This window comes from Oryzias latipes, chromosome 9 (assembly GCF_053564925.1).
Source record: "Oryzias latipes strain Hd-rR chromosome 9, Olatipes_Hd-rR_3.1".
Lineage (NCBI taxonomy): Eukaryota > Metazoa > Chordata > Actinopteri > Beloniformes > Adrianichthyidae > Oryzias > Oryzias latipes.
This window is the reverse complement of record NC_136245.1, coordinates 31,533,380-31,556,788: the sequence shown is the minus strand read 5'-3', so window position 1 is coordinate 31,556,788 and position 23,409 is coordinate 31,533,380. Positions and strand designations below refer to the sequence as shown.

Sequence of the window (23,409 nt, the reverse complement as noted above, 5' to 3'; positions counted from 1 at the left end):
AAGACCTTTTCTTGATTTTTTTTTTACCTCTTTACAATTTCTTTATACTTTTTGCATAGTTCTCAAAGCAATATGAGCAAGGCCGAGAAGAGAAAGACGGAACTCAAGAAATCGCTAGCGAGTGTTGGCTCTGTTAGCAAACCTGCTAACGTTAGCCAACCTGCAAAGCCGTCTGCGTCGAGTAAGACTACTGATGCTAAAGTCAAATTAATTGACTCAATGCATGACTACATGGAGGCAGTTTCGGAACCATTCCTAATGGAAGAAGAAGACTTCCCTGCTCTTCCCTGCACACCCACTGCTTCCCCAGCTGGTAAGCTGAGAAAAGTCACAGAAACGGAGACAGAGGCTGTTCTTTCTCAACTCTCGTCACTTACACAATTGATAAACTCGAGGTCAGACACTCTGGAAAAGTTAATTAGCGGCAACTCCAGAGAGATCTCTGAGATGAAAAAAGCTGTGCAGGAGAACTCCATGCAAATCTCAGCTGTAAAAGGCTCCGTTGATGTCGTTTGTACTGAAATTAGTGACATGAAGAACAGAGTGATCCACGCTGAGGCACAACTGGAGAAATATAAAACAATCGTGGAAACACAGGAAAAAAGGATCTCCCAGCTGGAAAGCTACTCCCGCCGCTGGAATCTGAAACTTCGCGGTTTGGCTGAGAAAGAAAATCAGAACGTGCGGCAAGAAGTGATCCAGATCTGCCAGTCTGTTCTACCGGAGGCGAAAGACAAACTCCCCGATGTTGTGGATACGGTGCACAGACTCGGCCCGAAGAGACCGAACAACAACCAACCGAGAGGGATCATCATCCAGTTTACTGCGAGGATTCACCGCGATGCTGTCTGGCGCGCTGCAAAGAAATCTGGCTTCCTGAAAGAACACAACCTGAGGATGTCGGAGGATCTGTCTGCTGAGGACCGCGAACGGAGAAACCAACTGTGGCCGGCCGTGGAGAAAGCCAGGAGGGAGAACAAGCTGGCGTTCTTTGTTGGAGGACGTGCCTTTGTGAATGGTAAAGAAATCCTGCCGCCTTAACGAAGGCTGCAGATGTGAAAGCTGGATCTGAACGTTTTTTGCTATTTTCCACATTTGTCAAAAATGATACTGTTGCTTATAATTTGATTTTATTTGAGCTCATAAGCTATTGCATTCAAGCTGCTACTTTTTATTTTAATTTTTATCTTGCTTTAATTTTGTTTTTGATATAACATTATAATGTTATTTTAAGTATTACATTATACTTAAATGTGAATCAAGTAGCAACATTGTGGGTTTTATTTTTATTTATTTTTTTCTTAAAACATTTACTCTTATGAGTAAGATGGGACTAATAACGCCCATCACTTTGGTGTTATTTCATAAGGAAATAATTATTGTTAGGGTCTTAGTTCACAGCTTTTTTTGTAATGGTTTGCAGGTTCTTATCCTCTTTCTGTTCCTAAGCGACCAAAAATCCTTAACTCAACTTCTTTTTTCTTCTTCTTTGGTCTAAATATCTTTTGTTTTTGTTCTTTTTTTCTATTTCAACTTCATGTCTTTATCCATTATTTCTTTAAATGCGAGAGGTTTAAGAAACAATGTTAAACGTAAAGCCATTTTTTTATTTTGTAAGCAGTTTAATTCAGATTTTTGTTTTATCCAAGAGTCCCACTCAACTGAACAAGACAAATCCTTCTGGAGGTCACAGTGGGGAAATGATGTGTGGATGTCACATGGTACAGAGCGAGCTGCTGGTGTCTGCATTCTCAAAAACAGATTCAATGGAAAAGTTTTGCTATCTGACAGCGATAAAGATGGTCATTACATTTTTATGATACTTGAAGTAGCCCATTCCGTCTTTATTCTAGTCAACGTGTACGGGTTCAACTCTCAAACAGAAAATAATCTTCTCTTCAATAGACTAGAAACACGTTTATTGCACTGGCTGTCTAAATACCCAAAGTCTTTTATAATATTTGGAGGGGATTTTAACACAGTTTTTGATAATTCTATGGATAGATGGCCTCCCAGGAGTCCAGACTCTAACTCTCCTATAAAGTTGTTTGCACAAAATTTAGATTTAATTGATTCTTGGAGAGACTCGCATCCAAACCAAAGAGCTTATACATGGTGTAACAAATCACAGACCAGACACTCACGCATTGATTTCTGGCTTACTTCTAAAGACTTAAAAAATGTTAAAACAGATATTCATGCCACACCGCTTTCAGACCATAAAACAATTCATCTAACCGTCCCTTTGTCGAGCTCCTCTGGCACCAAAGCTTCATATTGGAAGTTAAACAGTACCATTCTTGAGCATCTGGAGGTGATTTCTGAAACTCATCGCTTAATAAAACTTTATTGGAACAAAGCACTAGCTGAACACTCATTCTGTAATAATTGGGAACTTTTGAAATACGAACTTGGTAAATTTTTTAGAAAATATAGCTCTGACTTAACAAAAAAAAGAAGAGCTGTTGAGACAGATGTAATACAGAAGATTGCTCTTCTTATATCTAAGCCAACAGATGTCCTAGATGAAACGGATAAAACAGCTTTAATAGACTTACAACACAAGTTAGATGACATTTATAAGCGCAAAGCAGAAGGAGCGTTTATCCGATCTAGGAGAAGGTGGATTGAAGAAGGAGAGCAGAACTCTGCCTATTTTTTCAGGCTAGAGAAACACCAGTCCAATAGTAATTCTATTTCACAATTAAATATTAATGGGGTCATTTCTGATGATAGAAGTACCATAGCAAAATATTGTTCTGATTTTTATAGTAAACTCTATTCTTCCAACTATTGTTCAACATCTGCCCTTACCTTTCTTAACACTGTCAATAATATTACTCCAGTGAGTGAAGCGGACAGAGTCTGTTGTGATGATGTCATCTCTTTGAATGAGGTTACAGATGCTATAAAATATCTGAAAATAAATAAATCTCCTGGAACAGACGGCCTTACTGCCGAGTTCTATAAACAGTTTTCTGACAATTTAGCCCCATTTTTATTAAAAGTTTTTGAAGAAAGCATTAACAAGGGTGCACTCCCTCCCACGTTATCTCAGGGACTGATTACCTTGATCCCTAAACCGAGAAAGGACCCTCTTTCCTTAGATAACTGGCGACCAATCACCTTATTGAATTGTGATTATAAGATATTGGCTTTGATTCTTGCAAATAGAATAAAGCCAGTCTTAGATACAATTATTGATGAAAATCAGTCTGGATTTATGCAGAATCGTCATATCTCAAACAATATTAGATTAATTTTAGACATACTAGATTACTCAGAACTCGTGCAGGATGACAGTCTCATTCTTTTTCTAGACTTTTATAAGGCCTTTGATTCTTTAGAACACAATTTTATTATTGCTGCTTTAAATAAATTTGGTTTTGGTCAATTCTTCTGCAATGCTGTTCAAACTTTATATGTCAATAGTAATAGTTCTATAAAACTCGCCAGCGGAACTTCTCCTAGATTCTTCTTGAAACGTGGGGTAAGGCAGGGATGCCCCTTGTCAGTCTATCTGTTTCTTCTTTCTGTTCAACTCCTTAACCTACATATCAAACTCAGCCCATTAAAAGGTTTAATTGTGGCTGAGAGGGAAATATTCATAAGTCAACTAGCAGATGACACTGCTCTCTTTCTCCGAGACGCTTCACAAGTAGCTGTGGCGATTAATATCATCCAGTCCTTTTCTAAAGCTTCAGGACTTACCCTTAATTTAAATAAATGTGAAATTCTGCCTGTTAAAAACTGTTTGCTTACATCTATCCAAGGTATTCCTGTAAAAACATCTGTTACGTACCTTGGTATTCAAATCACTAAAGATATGCAATCCAGATGTTCTATAAATTTCTCTCCAATAATAGATAAAACCAAAAAAAACCTAAACCAATGGCTGCAAAGAGATTTGTCTTTGAAGGGCAGAGTTCTGCTTACGAAAGCAGAAGGAATCTCTCGTTTGACGTATGCAGCTCAATCTCTACAGGTTAATAACACAGTCTGCAATACAATTAATAGAATATTATATAACTTTCTATGGAGAAATAAAACTCACTATATCAGAAAATCTGTTATTTTAAATACCTCTGATAAAGGCGGTTTAAATTGTATTGATTTTACTGCCCTTAACAATACACTCAAGGTAATCTGGATTAAGAAATATCTTAATAACCCCACATCTATCTGGAACTTTATTCCACATTTTGTATTTTCAAAGGTAGGAGGCCTTAACTTCCTGCTGTGCTGTAACTATAGTATTCCAAAAATCCCTTTGAAACTGTCAAATTTTCATCAACAGGTTCTCTTAGCCTGGGCTCTGATTTACAAACACAACTTTTCTCCACAGAGTTGTATTATCTGGAATAACTGTAATATTGTCTATAAAAGGAAAACTCTGTTTTTAAATAATTGGTTTAATAATGGTATAATTTTCCTCAAACAATTATTCAAAGAACCTGGATTATTATATAACTACTCAGATTTCACAAAGCAGTATAAAGTACCAATAACTCCCAAAGAATTTGCAGTAGTGTTTGATGCCGTCCCATCTGGGATTTGCATGTTATTCAGGGGTTTCTACAGCGCTCCTCCTCTGACTCTTCATCCTCCTGATGTGCTCAAATCTCCTCTGGGTAATTTCTGCTTCACTTCCGCTAAACAGTTGAACTCAAAAATCAGAGCTTTGTTTCAAGATAATTTAGTTTCTGTTCCATCAGCTATCTTTTATTGGGCTAATTTCACTTCTAACATTGATTGGAAAAAAGTCTGGTCTTTACCACAAAAATACTTCTTAACAAATAAAGTCAAAGAAATCTCTTTTAAACTCCTACACAGATTTTATCCAGCAAAGCATTATTTAACTAAATTTAAGGCTGACATAAACACCAGTTGTACTTTCTGCCAGAAACAACCTGAAACCTGCTCTCATTTATTCTGGTCTTGTGAATTTACATACAGATTTTGGAAAAACATTCACAAATTTATCACCGATTCTATTTTTGCTGACATACAACTTTATTATAAAAACATACTTTTTGGTTTTCATAGCTTTGATGTCAAAGACCGTGATGCTTTCTTTTGTGTAAACATGGTATTATTTATCGCTAAATTTCATATACACAAAAGAAAATTTTCCAATAAAAAACCGGATTTCTTTGTGTTCAAACTGGAACTGCAGCATTATTTAAACTTAATTTCTGCTTCAAAAAATACAAAAGCTCAAAAAACAATTAGCATCTGTAAATCTTTTGGACTGCTGACATAGATTTACTCTCGCATTTTCTCTTTTCTCTTTATTTTTTTGTTTCTTTTTATTTTTTATTCCCTTTTGTGTTTATTATTAATAATTAGTATTTTTTAAAGAATGCAACATGTTTGTTCTGTATTCAGAATTCTATTGTACATTATATGTGCATAATTGTTGTATTTTCTTATTTTGTAAGTTGCAATTGTTCAATAAAAAAAAAAAAAAGTAAAAAAAAAAAAAAGAGAATGAAGAAATGACATCTGAGGAAACGGAAAGTTAAATGACTTTGCTGAACTGAACTCAGACGCCACTGAAGTTCTTTAAATCTCTGCTGGAAAAAAAAGACTTGTGGAATATTTTCATCCTGAACTTCAAGACAGAAGCTGGTGAGTCTGAAAGACTTTGGTTAGAAATGGCTGAGAGAGCTGCTCTTCTTGAATCTTACCTGAAGTGTCACGTTTGTTCAGAGACTTTCAATGATCCTGTAACTCTGAGCTGCAACCACAACTTCTGTTGGAGCTGCCTGCAGAAGTTCTGGGAACAAACTCAGAACAAAAACTGTCCCATCTGTAAAAGAAAAACTTCTAAAGATCATCCTGCTGTGAACCTTTGCCTGAAGGAACTTGCTGACTCGTTTGCTGGAAGACAGAAATCTGAATCATCGGAGACAAAAACAGGAGAGCAGAAGTTCATGGAGGTCTGCAGGAAACATCCAGGAGAATCCAAACTGTTCTGTAAAGACGAGCAGAGAGCTTTTTGTCCTTTCTGTGAGTTTTTTCAGCACCAGAGTCACAAAGTGGTTCCTGTAGAAGAAGCAGTCAGAGAGCTGAAGGAGGAGCTGAAATCTGACTTAAAGTCTCTGCAGGACAAGAAGATCAAATACAAAACAATGGAGAAAACATACAATCAGATGATTCAACACTCCAAGAAGCAGCTGCTGTCCACAGAGACACAGATCAGAGCAGAGTTCAACAAGCTCCAGCAGTTCCTGAAGGAGGAAGAGGAGTCCAGACTGGCAGCTCTGAGGGAGGAAGAGGAGCAGAAGAGGAAGACTGTGATGGGAGAGATGAAGAGGATCCAGGAGCAGATGTCCTCTCTGTCAGAAAGTATCAGTGCTGTTGAAGCAGAGCTGCAGAAAGACAAGGAGACGTTCCTCAGCAGTTGGAAAGACACTCAGAGCAGAGCCAGAGCCCAGAGCTCGCTGTCAGACCCACAGCTGCTCTCAGGAGCTCTGATAGATGTGGCCAAACATGTGGGCAACCTGTCCTTCAGAGTCTGGGAGAAGATGAAGGAGAAGGTCCACTTCAGTCCGGTCCTACTGGACCCAAACACTGCAAGCAGATATCTTTATCTGTCTGATGATCTGACCAGTGTGAGATTTGGAGAAACTTCTCAGCAGCTTCCTAACAATCCAGAGAGAAACATGTATTTTGTTTCTGTTTTTGGCTCTGAGGGATTCAGATCAGGGAAACACAGCTGGGAGGTGGAGGTGGGAGATCATCCTCACTGGAACATTGGTGTGACTAAAGAGTCTGTTAAGAGGAAGGGAGAGAGTTCTATTTCACCAAAAGATGGAATCTGGTGTTTAGATCTTGAGAATGGAGAATACACAAACGGTGTTGGTCAGACTGTCACTGTGACCAAGAGTCTCCAGAAGATCAGAGTCCAGCTGGACTATGACAGGGGGGAGGTGTCCTTCTACAACCCTGAAGACGTGACTCACATCTACACTTACAAAGACACTTTCACTGAGAAACTTTACCCGTATTTCAATGTTGGAGAATCTGGAGAAGCAAAAACCTCTAAACTCCAAATCTGTCCGACTGATTGAGATGATTTAACTCTTTGGTCATTGAAAAATAAAAATTGATCAAACCAATGCTCTGATGTTCTTTTAGCAGAAAATTTGTATTTTTGTGTATAAAACCTTTAACCCTAAAATATTATTTTAAAACTCTGATTTGTTCATTTAAAAAATTTGTTCTTGTCCGTTCCACTCCCAACATTAACGTGGATTGGATTGCAGGAAAGCTGAAATCGCAAATGTTGATTCCATTTCTGTTTTTCTTTGTTCTTTAGTGTCTCAAATATTTTGTATCTGAATTTGATTTTCACTGCAGCATCTCTAAAATGTTCAATGACAAGTTTCTGCTGTTTCTGTTCAAGTAAATGTGAATCAGCTGTTAAATCTCCTTCATGAGTCAGAAATCAGGAGCATTTCAGACAAAAACTGTGCAGTTAATGTTTTTCTCAGGTTCAGGAAGAAGAAACGGATCAGAAGAAGGTTTTTCATGTTGGATGATGGTTTCAAATAGATTCAAGCTTCTGTGATTTATTTGATTTCTGTCAGAATTTAAAAGGCTCAAAGTAAAAAAAATGTTTTTATTGTCTTCACATCAAAGCATAATACTACATTGATTTAAACTTTAAAAAAGTTTTAATGGTAGATATTCTTTAAGCAGCTTAACTCTTTAGGTCTTTTTGTAATTGAATTGTTGAATTTTTGAATTAACCCACCTCCATGATCAAAATATGAAATGAATTAAATGAGGAGAGCAATAATATGATGAACACACATTTGACCTGAATTCATTTTTTTGAAATAAATACAATCAGAAAATTGTTATTTTACAGTTTTTCTCCATTGGTTTGGCTCATTTCTCGAAACAGAAATACATTCTCAAAACAACATGGACAAACCTCCAAACCACTCTGCAATTGTTCACAACAGAATGGCATTTCTCATTAGTTTCATCAAATTTCAAATGTCTTAGTACAAGTCTCAATGTCTCAGTACATCTTTCAAATGATGAAGTACAAGTAGCCTTCATTTAGCACAGATTCCATTAATAGATCTTGTTGATCTAAACTGATTGTTGATTCTCAGTCTAATGGTTGTTCGCTCCAAAATGAGTCAGCATCATTTCATTGTGTAAGTCATCACATGCACAATAGTCTGTTCAGTTGTCTAAATCAATCAAGAACATAATACCATGAATACGATATATGAATCACTTGGAACATTTGATACATTTATTACAGCAATTGACAGTCAGGTGAAACTAGAACTTGACTAACGAAGGAGGATGTCCCAGGCCAGTGAGGGGGCAATATAATTATGTGTGCTGCCATATCTGAGAATGGTGAGGCCACTCACATCACCAGGCTTGGCCCATACAATACACAGAAAATCCTCATCTTCTTTGACCGCCTTCCCTTTGATTTGATCCCTGGAACTGAGAGAGGTCTCGTAGGGCCTCACCTACCACTATATGTTATTGTATGGGAATATGTGAATTTCCACCATGGCCCGCCCATCAGGGCCTGGTTCACTACTCATCCAAGGATGGTCATAGTTTTCCTACCACCTTACTCTCCTTTTCTCAATCCTATTGAGGAGTTTTTCTCCACTTGAAGGTGGATAGTGTATGAACATCGAGCTCAAGATCAGAGGTCCCTGCTCCATGCCATGGATGCTGCGTGTGAGGATGTTGCAGGAGATCAGTGTAGGGGATGGTTGCCACATGTACGCCGTTTCTTCCCTCGTTCCATCACAAGGGCGAAAATACGCTGTGATGTGGACGAGAATCTGTGGCCAGACAGACAGCAGAGTGTGGACGGCCAGCAGGGTGAGGACGCTGGCCAGGAGAGGGAGGGTGATGGGAGGGTGAGGACAGCGACCAGTGAAGAACTGTTGGTTTTGAAACTCAAGCATGTGCTTGTCTTGCCCACTTAAGCAAGATGCTCACGATCTTTGAACTTGTGCAGAAGATGGATACCAACTTGGAGCGTATTTCTGCCCGAATTGAGGCAAGACTGGTCTAAATTGCCCACTTTTCAGATCAAATCTGCCTCGAATAGCTGTACCAGCCAAGGACACAGCCGGCAGAGCAAACAACCTGCTGGCGCCGGGAAAAATCTAATTTAATCAGACCCCCCCTCTGTGCTGAGGACTTCTGTCCTTGACTCCAAGAAAACAAGATATTCGCTTCCAGAGTGTGAAGACCGCTGTTGTGTTGAAGGTTGATGCTGCCTCGCAACCCCCCCCCCTCCTGACCTCGGTGCCGCCCCCCGCTGTGAACACTGAAAACCAGTACAGTTACCATTGTCAATAAAGGACTGAACTACAACTGAAAGGTGGACATGAGGGATATTTCAATGGTCCTCTGCTATAGTGACAAAACATCTAATCATTTTGACCTGAGGTGCTTACACAATGCCAAAGGGACAAAGTATTTTGGGGGCACTGACTGTTTAGAGGAGAAGAAAATTTAGTTTTGACACATGAGTGAATTGTTTTGGGAGAGAAATGGCTTTTGCAGGTGAAACATGGTGTTGTGCCGAACCATCCATATTACTTTGGCAAAAGCACCAAGAGTGCTGAGAACGTCCGGTCTGATCAAGACATGAGCCAAAGCAATTGAGAAGGATCTTTGCCATTTTGGTGGCACTCACTCTTCACATGGGAAAGGAATTTAGTTTTGAAGCACGAGTGAACAGTTTTGAAAGATATATTAGGTTTTGCAAGTGAGTTTTTGTGTTGTGCTAAACTGTAATACTGTTTTGCCAAATGACCTTAGAGTTTTGAGAATGTAATTTCTGTTTCAAGAAATGAGCCAAACCAAAGGAGAAAAACTGTAAGCGGGATGCTCACGATCTTTGAACTTGTGCAGAAGATGGATACCAACTTGGAGCGTATTTCTGCCCGAATTGAGGCAAGACTGGTCTAAATTGCCCACTTTTCGGATCAAATCTGCCTCGAATAGCTGTACCAGCCAAGGACACAGCCGGCAGAGCGAACAACCTGCTGGCGCCGGGAAAAATCTAATTTAATCAGCCCCCCCCTCTGTGCTCAGGACTTCTGTCCTTGGCTCCAAGAAAACAAGATATTCGCTTCCAGAGTGTGAAGACCGCTGTTGTGTTCAAAGTTCATGTCCCCCCCCGACCTCGGTGCCTGCCCCCCCCCGCTGTGAACACTGCCTGAGAGGCGCCGATCCGTGGCTGCCCTCGGAGTGTATCGCTGAGGGCCCCCCCCTAACTACCTCCCTCGTGTACTGTGTGTCGTGTGAATATGTGCTTCTGTGTTTAGACGGTGTAGTTTTTTTCTTGTATCTACACATTGTAACAACAGTGTTGAGGTATGACTTTTTTTCTGTCACCAATGACCCAGACCCTCCCCATTGGTAACCCATCTACACCCATCCTAGTAAGGCAGCACATTTATTGCTGCAGCCTCAGCCAACTCTGAACTGTATATGTGTATCTGTTGTATGTCTGATCTTGTTCAGGTTGTACTGGAACTAATTTCGTATGTCGGTGTAAAGCTGTGCATATGACAGTAAATGAATTCTGATTCTGATTCTGATTATTTACAGCACTGTAGGCTGCACATCATTGTCATAGTTTTTGGTTTGTGTTTAAATTATAAAGTATATTATGCTGTAAACATTTTCTTTTTATTCTGATATATGAAAGTTACTTTATGTGTGTGAATGATAATGGTTAGACTTTCCTCTGCAGTATGAGTGCAATGTTTGCTGTTACTGTAAACCTAAGAGGCTTCCATTACCCTAAAATCCTTTTTCTTTTTTTCAGTTTTATACAAAATTGTATTCTGTTAGCTATACAAAAACAGTACAGTGACCATTGTCAATAAAGGACTGAGCTACAACTGAAAGATGGACATGAGGGATATTTCAATGGTCCTCTTACCATCTGAAAAACATTGCCAAAATCAAAAACATAGTGTCAAAGCCAGACCTGGAGATACTTATTGATGCATTTGTCTCCAGTAGGTTAGACTACTGTAACGGCCTGCTCACCGGCCTCTCCAAACGAGCTGTAAAACAGCTTCAGTACATCCAGAATGCTGCTGCTCGAGTCCTGACCAGAACCAGGAAGTATGATCACATTAGTCCTGTGCTCAGGTCTCTGCACTGGCTCCCTGTACCTCAAAGAAGAGACTTTAAAGCAGCTGTGCTTGTGTACAAGTCTCTCCATGGCCGAGCACCAAAGTACATCTCTGACATGTTAGTGCCATATGAACCATCTCGTACTCTGAGGACCTCAGGGGCCGGCCTCCTGTTGATTCCCAGAGTCAGAACTAAACAAGGGGAATCAGCGTTTCAATATTCTGCAGCTAAAATCTGGAACAGCCTCCCTGAAGTCGTAAGACAGGCCTCTTCTGTGTTCATGTTCAAATCTAGACTTAAAACATTTCTGTTTAGCCGTGTATATGACTGAAAGGTCCTATCTGCACTTTTCTTTCCTTTCCTTCCTTTATTTTTAAATCAATTTTCAAATTTTTTCTTTTCTTTTAAACTAAATTTTACGTTGATTATTTCTATCATGCATTGTGATTTTAATGCATTTTTCTGTTTTGTGAAGCACCTTGAATTACATTGTGTATGAATTGTGCTTTACAAATAAACTTGCCTTGCCTCTGCTATAGTGACAAAACATCTAATAATTTTGACTTGAGGTGCTTACACAATGCCAAAGGGATGAAGGATTTTGGGGGCACTGACTGTTTAAATGAGAAGAAAATTTAGTTTTGACACATGAGTGAATTGTTTTGGGAGAGAAATGGCTTTTCAGGTGAACCATGGTGTTGTGCCGAACCATCCACATTACTTTGGCAAAAGCACCAAGAGTGCTGAGAACGTCCGGTCTGATCAAGAAATGAGCCAAAGCAATTGAGAAGGATCTTTGCCATTTTGGTGGCACTCAGTCTTTACATGGGAAAGGAATTTAGTTTTGAAGCATGAGTGAACAGTTTTGAGAGATATATTAGATTTTGCAAGTGATCTATTGTGTTGTGCTAAACTGTAAGACTGTTTTGCCAAATAATCTTAGAATTTTGAGAATGTAATTTCTGTTTCAAGAAATGAGCCAAACCAATGGAGAAAAACTGTAATATGAAAATCCTCTTCATCCACTCTGATGTAGTACATCGTGCTGCCACCAGAGGGCAGAAGACAGCAGCCATGGAGCATTTTCTAGTTTTCTAAATAAATTTCAACATAAAACCTTTTTCATGGTTAACAGCCATGAAAAAGAAAATAAACAGAAATGAATCAATTCTGTTTGTAGGTTAGAAGATGTAATATCAAATTTTTTTAAATGCCCCAATGTTGTTCAAGTTCCATTATTTGTCACACACCTAGGTATGCGAAATTTGTTTCGCGCGTTTGACCCATCCCCTGGGGGAGTGGGGAGCTGCAGATGAGCCGCGCTCGGGAGGCAGCAGCGTTAAGGGTCTTGCCCAGCAGTTCTACATGATCTTTTCTTGATTTGAAAAAACTTTATGAAAATCTGGATGAGATTCTTTGCATTACTGGAACAGTACAACATGTAAATAAAAAAGACAATGTTTAGTCACTCTTCTCTTTTATTTAAAATAAATTCTCATTTTATTTTCCTTTAGCCAGAGGGCCACAATGGAGGGCCAGAGCCGCAGGTCACACAAATGTATAATTTAGACTTTTTGATCATGTATCTGTCAAAATCTGCACCAAAACACCCAAACAGTGAAACAGTAAATGTTCTACATCTAAGAGCTAAAAACCACTTCAGTTGGTGTGTTGAAGGTTTGTTGGTGACGTTTGGCTTCTTTTCTTTCAGCATGATCCATTTCAAGTTGTGGCTGTCAAGACTAACTTCTGATGCACAGAACAGCTGGTGATTGACTCAGTCCACATCATTACACTTCCACCACTGTGTTTTACTGATAGAAATTCAAACATTAACAGGCCAGCACAAGCTTCTTGTTAAGAATCTTATACTGAAAGCTGGTTGAACTTTCCTGCATCTGGATGTGATATATTTTGCCAGCATAATTTTATAATGTTTAATCCTCTGCCACTTTTCAGCTTGTGTTGTTCTAGTGTTCAACCTTCTGTGTTTGTCTTAGCACCATTCTCTGGAATGCAAACGCTTCCACCTTATGGGGAATTATCAGTAAAATATGTGAGAAACTAAGAAAGAGTTCAGCTTATTAAATAAAATCCCATAAAAAAATAACATTAACTTTACCTGGATTTAATAATTTTTAATAAATACAATCAGGAACTTTAAATTAGAAATCTCTACCCTCTTGAATTAAGTACATCGAGCTACCACCAGAGGGCAGTAGACAGCAATCCTGTGACTATAGCTGTGAGCCACATAGGCTGCAAAACTGCAGTTATGGATCTTTTTCGATTTTTTCAAAATAACCGTCATCATTAGATTTTTTGGATGTTTAAGAGAGCCGAAAATAATTTATTCTTTTTTTAAGCAATTTTGGGAAAACAAGGCAGAAAAAAATGGTATAATTTCCCACATTGCAGATGATAATTTTATCACCAATCTAAAAGAAATTTGACTAAACATTTGTAAATATTACCAACATTTATGTTCTTTAAATAAAGTTTTTCTTTAATATTATAAAAGCCTTCATCCCTCAAATTCATTTAGATTTCAGAAGAGAAAGTGATAAAGACATGAATATTTTAGAACTTGATCATGTTAAAGAGAAATCTCCTGGTCAGGATGGTCTGACTTCAAACTTCTGCAGGTTTTTCTGGAAACTTCTTAGAAAGTTCCTATTTGAAGCTTTAAAGACCTGTTTGCTGAATAAAACACTTTTGAAAACAATGAAAAAGAATGATAATATTAATACCAAAACCAAACAAAGACAAATCTCTTATTAACAACTTGAGACCAATAACTTTATTAAATGTTGATTATAAATGATTCACTCACTTTTTAGCTAACAGACTGAAAAAGTTGTTCAACAGTCAGTTGTAATAAGTGAAACTCAATCTGGTTTCCTTCCAAACCAGTTAATCCACAATAACATTTGTTTAGTCTGAGATTTATTAGATTATGGAAGATTAATTGAAGACAATGGAGTTATTTTATTTTTAGATTTGTTTCATGTTTAGATTTGATTCTCAGGAACTCTCCTGCTCCTACTCTTTGCTCTGATCCCTTCATCTCATGGAGCTCAAATACCAAGTCCAGACCAACCCAAGGAGATCCCAGTAGCTACAAATGGACAGCTGTTTCCCTGGGACCGCATGAGACTCCCCAAAACCATCTCCCCACTCCACTATGACCTGAGCCTCCACCCCAACCTCACCACCCTGGACTTCACCGGCGTCGTTCGCATAGACCTGGACGTGCACGAAGACACCAGCGTTGTGGTTCTCCACGCAAAGAAAATGCACATATCAAGCGCGCTGTTGCTCGCGCCAGCGGGCACGAGGGTCCTCCAGGTTCTGGAGTATCCTCGCTTTCATCAGCTCGCCTTGATGTCTGACGTGGTGCTGACCAAAGGCAGGAAGTATGAGGTCCAGCTGGAGTTTGCTGCAAACCTGTCTGACAGCTACCATGGGTTCTACAAGAGCAGCTACCGCACCAGCACCGGGGAGGTCCGGTAGGTCCACAAAACCCAGATTTGGGCCAAAACAGTGTCATTTAGAGCAAAAACTGGAGTTATTGTGAGAAAGAAAAAAGAAAACTAGAGTATTTTATGCTTTACTTCTCACAGGGTCATGGCATCAACACAGTTTGAGGCGACCTTTGCTCGTGGGGCCTTTCCCTGTTTTGATGAGCCCGCCTTCAAAGCCAACTTCACCATCCGGATTATTAGAGAGCCACGCCACATTGCCATTTCCAACATGCCTAAGGTACACCAGCACGTCTTTTCCTGATGGCTTTAACACCAATGTCGTGAAGGGGATTGAGCGAATCTGTCATTACGTAGTCACTACATGCTAGTCATTTCTTAAAAACATTTCCCTTCTTTTTTGGCTCAGTTGCTGGACTTTTTCTCATCAGATAATCTTAAGGATTTGCATTTCTGCTCCTTCTGTGCTTCATTTTTTAACACACACAATTTGAATAAAGAAATAGTCAGAAAGTGAGTTTTATAGCAAATTTTCTGATGTATGTCCTCAGTCGTCAGAAAAATCCAACAAAAACACGTTAAAAACACCAAACACTATTTTCATCAGAGTGGGTCTTTGGTTGAAAACTACATGGATGTAAAGCAGCAGATCATGTTTAACCATGTAGTAACAGCTCTGTTCAGTGTTTTTCCTCTGCTTTTATACTAGATAAAAAAATGTTTATGCTTTTTACCAGCAGATGACTGCAGGTTGCTTATTAGGAATAAGAGATTTTCATAGTTTAAAGATGAAAAAAAATAAAAAATAAACATTTCTCTGTTATTTTCCATCTGCAGACTTTACTGTAAATTTTCACATTTATTTTGTTGATAAAACCCTTTTGGTTTTCTTTCAAACTTTAAAAGGAGATGTCCTTAGTCAGTGAATAAATGATGAAAAATTAAAAAAATTATTCTGATCCTTTTTATATGTTTTTTTTTTTTTGTAAAAATGACAGCAGCTTTTTTTGTTAATCGAATAGGTGTACTAAGAGATGCTACTCTATTTCTGCAGGTTAGTGCTGTTCTTGGTTGTAGTATGTAGTTTTTTTTAAAATCTTTTTGAGCATGGGTGCACTTCTTCACTGATAACATTCACAAAGCTATCTATAAAAGAAGAAATGAAAAAACTCTAGTTTATATTAATTGCATGCATTGTTATCTAAACAAAAAAGCATAAAAAAACTCAAAGAAAAATCTGTTATGAAATTTAATATTTTAACTACTGAGTATGATGTTTGGATAAACTCAGAGTTGATAACCTGGCAGTGGTAAATGTTTTCTAGACTAATTAGGAACATGGAATCATTTCCCATGGTGCATCTGATGCTTTCTCATGGCATACTGGTTGTTAAACACTGTACCATCTTTGTTCTGCTGTTTAAGACTTTGCTGCATGTTTTCAGTTTGTTTAATTTACTTTTTTTTCTCAAATCCTGTGCTTTTTGTCTTCAGATCTGCAGCTCAGATGATTTGGACGAAGGCCGAATGAAGCACAAAGAGTTTTGCTCCAAACGCTTTTAGCAAGAATATCAGATGGAAAAAAACACTCTGTCCTCATGTGGCTTCGTTGATTATCAATGTTACCTATTTTTTAGCCTTCACCGTATTCATTAAATCTGATTTAAAGTTACAATGTGAAGCTTCTGAGCGCATTTGATGCATTTTGAGCTTAAGGGATGTGGACTGATCGGCAGAAGTGGTACTCGGGGGATGAGCTGGATGTCAGGGCCATCATGGACACCTGGACGCTGCAGGAGGGCTTCCCGCTGGTCACCGTGGAGGTCAAAGGGCGGGAGGTCAGGCTGAGTCAGGAGCGGTTCCTTAGGACGGACAACCCCTCCCTCACTGAAGGGTAATATACCCATAAGTCATTCCTAAATAAATCCCTTTTCCTTATTTATATCTTAAAGCCAGAACAACAGCAGCTATAAAAGTAGAAACATCCTACTGTAGCCCACATAGCTAATATTTTCCCTGCTCGTGCTCTCGTTTATATGACCGTTTTTACTTTGAATGATTAAAAATGAAAATCAAAAATTGTCAGGGAAATCCTCACAGCATGAGTGAAAAATGTCATCTGTCAATCATTTCTGCTGGAGATAAAATGAAGGAGAGCAGATGTGAGGAACCTCAAGTGCAGATCTGTAACCTCGGCAGGAGCTCTGAACTGGAAATTTGAACAAGATTGGAAGAGACGTTCAGAAAAACATTAGTAAATGGACTGAAACACTGTGAGGCTGTAAACGATCAGATTTCTTTTCAATTTCATGTAAATTTGTCAACATTCCAAAGTACCGCAGTAGGATTTCTCAACCATTGTTTTGGCGGTGTCACATAGTGCATCTGTTCACCTGCAGGATGTTTCCTCTGCTTCATTTATGGCATTGACCTGGAATGAATTATGAGGCCATAGAATCAGTTTTGTTTTTTTGTTTTTAATAAAGGAAAGGACTTTGTTGGCCAAGGAGTATTTATTTATATTAGCGCCTCACCGTCTCCAGAGACTATGGTCAAGCCAAGAAGCTTCATATCGAATACGAGAATATCTTAAAAAAATCGGATTTCTTTTGTGTTTCTATAAACCAATAGAGACAGAGTAAAAACTATTTAATTCCCTGTAAAAGTTTGATCAATCTGTGTGTCGGCAGGTTCTTGTGGCAGATCCCGTTGACGTATATGACCAGCGCCTCCCGCTCCGTCCACCGTTTCCTTCTGAAAACAAAATCTGGTGAATGTTTGCAGACTCTTCCTCACAAACACGACTAGATCCGTGAGCTCCCCCCCCTCACCCTATGTCTCTTCCCTTTCAGACGTCCTGTACCTGCCAGAGGAGGTGGACTGGGTGAAGTTCAACGTCAACATGAGCGGCTACTACATGGTCCACTATGGCGGTGGGGGCTGGAACTCCATCATCTCCCTGCTGCATCACAACCACACAGCCCTGAGTGGCAACGACCGGGCCAGCCTGATCCACAACGTCTTCCAGCTGGTCAGGTCCGTCTCCTGCAGGAACACACTTCCTGTTTCATCTCCTCTGGGCGGAGTCACAGTTCATAACTGAGTCTGGTCACTTGTTATGTGCAGTGTAGAGAAGGTGAGGCTGGACACGGCCCTGGAGCTGTCCCTTTACCTGTCCAGAGAGACGGAGATCATGGCGGTCTGGCAGGGCTTTGGGGAACTTGTACCTCTCTACAAACTGATGGAGAAGCGAGACATGCCTGAGCTGGAGAACCAGATGAAGGTTTGTGGCGTGTCACAACGGGAGCATAAACAAAACTCTGTACTTTAAAGGTTTGAGAAGAATTGAAGAGCAGAAGGAAATAGATAAAAATATCAATGTTCACTCTAGGATTTACAATCTTCAGGAATTTGTGTTCAAATTTTGCAATGTGAGTTATTTATCATCATAATGTGAACAAGTAATTATAAACTGTGAAAATTATAGACAGCAAAAAAAGTTTTTTTGTAGTATTTATGGTAGTTTTTCTTCCTCTAAATCAGTGTTTTTCGATGGTCAGGTGTGCTGTGGGAACTTGCCCTCATTCACTGATCTAAAAACATTTTCCATCTCCAGGATATCAGCTCTGTGTTCATCCAAACAGGCCCTGATAAAACACTGAGTAGTTAGGAATATGAAAGATCGTAAAATACTTTTTTCTTTGTGTTTATTTGATTCTATCAAAGACATTTTGTTAAGAATGACGGTACAGCGATTTAGCCGTAGCGTCAGCTGTTTTTGGAAAAGTCCCGCCCCTTTAACTGTCTCCACCAATCATTCTTGAAAGCTTAATCACACATCGTCAGTCTGACCAATCAGAAGTGGTTAAAGTCTTTACTTCCTTATTCCGATTTAGCTCATAAAGTCTCTCAGTTCCAACAAGCTTGTCTTTAGCGGTGTAGCTTTCCGCAGAATCCGGTGTCAGACCGTGGAGAAAGTGAACAAAACAATGAAGCAATGAAACATTTTCATCTCCCATAAACTACTCCCATGATGCATTGGGTTAAAGTGACAGCATCTTAGCGCACACTGAGTCTTCGTGTTAAACGTCTTGAAACCACAATGAACACACATCAAACAGTTTTTGAATATTTAACTTAACCTTTATTGTGTCTTTTAGAAAAAACAGCTGCAACTTTCAGCTTTTTCTGCCACAATTATCACAAAAATGCATGTGAGATTGCAGAAGGGCTGTAGATCCATACAGACTATGAGTTTCTCCTTTTTTTTTTTTTTTTTGGATGCTGGTGTGCCGCGGGATTTTAGTCAAGGTTAAAGTGTGCCGTGGCTCAAAAAAGGTTGAAAAACACTGATCTAAATTTACCATCAGTTTTTCTATCTGTTCTTTTCTATAGATCATTTTGTAATCATTTTTTCATATGTTGCTGCTTCAATGCCTTTTTCTTTACAGGGGGAAATTTAAAAAAAGAAAGAAAATTTCATAAATTAAGTTAACAATTTAAACAAGGAAATAATTATTTAAAAAAAATAATCTATCATTAGTTAACAGATCGTAAAGTTGTGTCTATCTCGTGCTTACAATTGAAAAAGGTTGAACTTCACTGATTGACGTCCCTGCTAGTGCAGATCAGTGGATCCCACATTGAGGGGTAAACCTGCGTCCGCTCGTCTCCTTCAGAGCTTCATCGTGGATCTGTTTCGGGGGCTGATCGATCAGCAGGAGTGGAACGACTCTGGCTCGGTGTCCCAGCGAGTGTTGAGGAGTTACCTGCTGCTTTTCGCCTGCGTCAGGAATTACAGTCCCTGTGTGACCAAAGCCACGCGGCTTTTTAACCAGTGGAGGGATTCTGATGGCACCATGAGGTCAGAGGTCACAGCAGTGTGTAAAACCGTTCCGTCTTTAGTCTGAACTGACATGCTTGTGGCTTTAGCCTCCCTGTGGACATCACCATGGCCGTGTTTATGGTTGGAGCTCGCACACGGGAGGGGTGGGACTTCCTGTATGAGAAGTACCGCACGTCTCTGCAGATGTCGGTGAAGAGACGCTTAAAGTGGGCCATGGCGGTCACAACGATGACGGACAAGCTTCAGTGGTGAGTCTCAGCAAATGAGTACATCGGATTTCAAGGTTACTGGACTGAAGCTAAACCTCTCCTCTCTGTAGGATGATGGAGCAGAGCCTCAACGGGGAGGTGATGAAGACCCAGGACCTCCCAGATGTGATCGTCTCTGTCGCCAGGAATCCTCATGGCTTTAAACTGGCGTGGGACTTCCTCAGAACCCACTGGCACACGCTGATTCAGAAGTCAGTGAACTCATCACACATGAACATTTCAAACAGCAGGGATGGTCCCAAAACGGTGCAGAGATATTGCAAATACAATAATATAGCATCACTGTATAAAAACGGGCATCTCGATGCTTCATTGTTGTGCTTCGTTATGCGGCACAATTCTAGCCAATCATTTTACCTTTCCAGTTATTGTGGGTGGGCTCATATAAGGATGGGTGAGGCCGTGAGGGTGGGCGGAGCTTCAGTCAAAATGCTGAAGGCAGAGCGCACATCTTACATCAAAACTTTCTAATTCAGCGTCCTGCTGCACAAGAGCACTTTGAAGAATTCTCAGAAAAAAGATTGTTGTCATGGTGATGAGCGGTAAAATCCGTGCTCTCTGGAAACAGATGACTGTCAGAAAGAAGGAAATCGAGCATCTGAGACACTTTCAAACGCTCTCCTGTGCTCCTGTGTCGCTGCTTTGTCACACTTAAATGTTTTTGGAAAAAGTTGGTGATGTGTTTTTTCAATTTTTGGGGAACCGATTCGAGTACCGTTTAGGCACCGGCTCTGTTTTTCAAAGTACCAGTTCAGTATCGGATAAAATCCCAACGATACCCATCCCTAATCCACATCAATGCTTTAAAACCAAATGATACAAAATAAACTTTATTCTGAGCACATGACACATTTCCAACAGTTACTTTACAATTCTGAATCATCCAGTAGTACTTTTTGTAGATTTTGTATAAACATCAACATATTTTGGTCTTCTGAACATATTTACATTATTTTCTTTAGTCAGATAAAATAAGGATAACAATAAAAAAGGTTATTTTTGTCTGATGAAGGAAAACACATCATTGCATTTATTTAATCAAGTTCTATAAAAAAACCTTTACTCCTCTGTAAATAATTTAGTAATAATTAAAAAATGTGTTGCTAAAACATAAAAGAAATCAGAAAAAATTAAGATCTTTCTGATAATTTTCTATCAGAGGCCAAAACTTTGTTCCCAAACTGAATGTCATGTGCTGGATTAGTAGCAAAATGGCTTTCATGAGTAGAATTAAAAGAGGAAAAGTTGTTTATGGTTTGCCTGATTTTCTGGTAGCAGGACACCTCGGTTAGAATCCCGCCTGGACCCTTTCTGTGTGAAGTTTGCATCTTCTTCTAGTGCACGTATCTCTGATTAGTGCCTCTAAATTAGAAAAATAGAATGGGCTCCAGCAATTATTCCTAACCAGGATGGAACAGGATAATCAACGGATGGGCTAAACCTAAAAACCAACTCAGTGCTGCTGTTTTCTCCAAAGAGGAGGTCAAGTTTGGAGTTAAATTCAATGCATTAACATTATTCTGTGTTTAACTGCAGGTTTGACCTGGGATCCAGCACTATATCCCACTTGGTAGCCGGAGTAACCAACCAGTACTCCACCAGAGAGATGCTTCACGAGGTGAGAGATCATTTCAGGCCACTTTTGCTAGAGGACCTGGCAGATCTAATACTTTTGTGTTGGTGTGTTTTTTGTTTATTGCTGTGCTCTTGCGTTCAGATACGAAGCTTCTTCGACTCCCTGACAGAAGAGGCGGGTTCTCAGATGAGGTGCATCCAGCAGAGCTACGAGACCATCGAGGACAACATCCGCTGGATGGACAGGAACCTTCCTCTGCTGCAGGCCTGGCTGAACAAACATGGCAGCAGAAACCACCATCAGGAGTTATGAGGGGGGGTTAAGGGGTCACAGAAGCCAAAACAGAAGCAGGTCGATGATGGAATTTCTATATTTTTACTTGATGAAAAAGGTTTTACCTGATGTATTTTTTTTGAACGGGAACTAAAGTATGAAAATTAATTTATGCCAATGGAAAGGTTTAGGGGTTTTGACAAATTTAAAAAGGAATTATTGCATAATTTAAATACATTTTAAGTGCATACGATTGTAGCTTAATTGGATTAAAGATTTTAATTTTTTGTGATGTATTTTAGGCACAAATTTGGGACCTGGACACTTTTTCTAAGATTGATCCTGATGTGTTTCTGTGGGTTTGTGTTAACGGTAGTTTTTGCTGTGGGGGGGTTATGTTCAACAGCACTGACGTCTGAATTTCTGTGATTTTTGTTTTTATTGCACTATTTTTTTAATGCTACAAAAATTGTAAATAAAAAAAAAGACTTTATTCAAAGCAGATAATTGATATTTCTGAAATATTCAGTATCAGATCATGTTTGTGATCAGTTTATCAAAGATAAAGTTTCAAACTTGATTGAAAATATTATAATTACGTTTTAGTTAGATTTTAAATGAGATACTACCTTAAGTTGAAGTAAAAATAGTTTATAATTGCAGAAAATGATGTAAAAATGTATTATTTATAGTCATAAAGCTTTATCAAAAATGTCCTAAGTTTATAAAACATTGTTTTATATTGGATTAAGGAAAAACATAAAACTATGACAGGTTTTTTTTAGGATTTATTTTTCTGTGTGTTTTCTGTTGTTAGTTTTCTAATTTTGGGTTTTTTGTTACCTGTAGGCCATAATCAACAAACCTAAAAGTAATAAAGACTTGATTGATTCAAAACTGTGTGTATTATTTTTTTATTAAATCAACGTTTCTCTTTTTAAATTCACTAAATGAAATTTTTAAATGTATTTGCTCCATCTTATCTGAAAGTGTGAATAACATTTTTATATATTTGCAGATCTATATATATTGTAGAAAATGTATGTTTTAATATCTTATTCTTTATTATGTTACAGCTTTATCCTTAGTGTGAAGTATTCTTTATTATGTTACAGCTTTATCCTTAGTGTGAAGTGAACTTATTTTGAACTATCCAGATTTATGGTCGTGTGACATTCCTTTTTGCTTTATGGTTGCAGCATCCTGTGAAGAAGCAGGATGTTCTTTGTGCAAACTTAGGTGTTTTTCATAGGTGCAATAAATATGCCATGGGCGATATCCGTACCATCTGGGTTGAAGATTCTTCCCCTGAAAGTGTGAAGATTCGTGTTCTCATGTGGAGGTTGGAGATGACCTTTGCTCTGGACACCGGTAAAAGGAACCTTGAGTTGTCCAGGAATGATTTACTCTGACCAGATGGGGACTCTTTTGATCATCGGACCGTGTGCGCCGGTCAAACGGGCCCCCGGGAGGTGGAGCGGATCCGAAGCTTGCAATCGTCAGCTATTGGCCAGAGGAAGCAGGCGGGCTATCAACTGACGAATCAGAGCGACCAGGGGCGGAGATCCAGCGACCATTATCTTTCCGGAAGACGGAGATTCAAACACATCTTAAAAAGACTGGTTTTAAAGTTTTCCATTGTTCTATGGAAAATCTACGAGTACTTCGCATGTAACTTCAAACTTGTGCGTCAGTAGATCTTTACTTGAGAATCCAGATATATCTGCATTAATGTTTTAATCTGTGCTTTAGAACTATTGTCAGGGAAATAAACTCCGTGTATTTTTAAACCGGTTGAATCCTTGT

The 23,409-nt window shown here is 39.0% G+C and overlaps 2 protein-coding genes across 2 annotated transcripts; both read left to right on the top strand.

The window, feature by feature from the left end:
* The first annotated feature begins 5,527 nt into the window (after positions 1 to 5,527).
* LOC111947886 (nuclear factor 7, ovary-like) lies at positions 5,528 to 7,123 on the top strand. Its single transcript, XM_023958336.2, has one exon. It carries the CDS (start codon positions 5,658 to 5,660, stop codon positions 7,074 to 7,076), a length of 1,419 nt encoding a protein of 472 aa, XP_023814104.2. The 5' UTR covers positions 5,528 to 5,657; the 3' UTR covers positions 7,077 to 7,123.
* A 1,550-nt stretch (positions 7,124 to 8,673) lies between these two features.
* LOC101172471 (endoplasmic reticulum aminopeptidase 1-like) lies at positions 8,674 to 21,893 on the top strand. Its single transcript, XM_023958338.2, has 13 exons — positions 8,674 to 8,912; positions 8,983 to 9,035; positions 14,186 to 14,666; positions 14,781 to 14,919; positions 16,376 to 16,533; positions 17,330 to 17,409; positions 17,492 to 17,675; positions 17,766 to 17,922; positions 19,319 to 19,503; positions 19,572 to 19,733; positions 19,805 to 19,945; positions 21,291 to 21,372; positions 21,472 to 21,893. Exons 1-13 carry the CDS (start codon positions 8,674 to 8,676, stop codon positions 21,640 to 21,642), a joined length of 2,232 nt encoding a protein of 743 aa, XP_023814106.1. The 3' UTR covers positions 21,643 to 21,893.
* The last annotated feature ends 1,516 nt before the right edge of the window (positions 21,894 to 23,409 follow it).

What these genes read in the sequence shown, in the direction of transcription:
- LOC101172471 (XM_023958338.2), top strand. Translation starts at nt 8,674, where the DNA reads ATGAACATCGAGCTCAAGATCAGAGGTCCCTGCTCCATGCCATGGATG. An exon ending in GATGGATACCAACTTGGAGC is followed by an intron (nt 9,036 to 14,185) that starts GTATTTCTGCCC and finishes TTTGATTCTCAG; the next exon opens with GAACTCTCCTGCTCCTACTC. An exon ending in CCAGAGAGATGCTTCACGAG is followed by an intron (nt 21,373 to 21,471) that starts GTGAGAGATCAT and finishes TCTTGCGTTCAG; the next exon opens with ATACGAAGCTTCTTCGACTC.
- LOC111947886 (XM_023958336.2), top strand. Translation starts at nt 5,658, where the DNA reads ATGGCTGAGAGAGCTGCTCTTCTTGAATCTTACCTGAAGTGTCACGTT.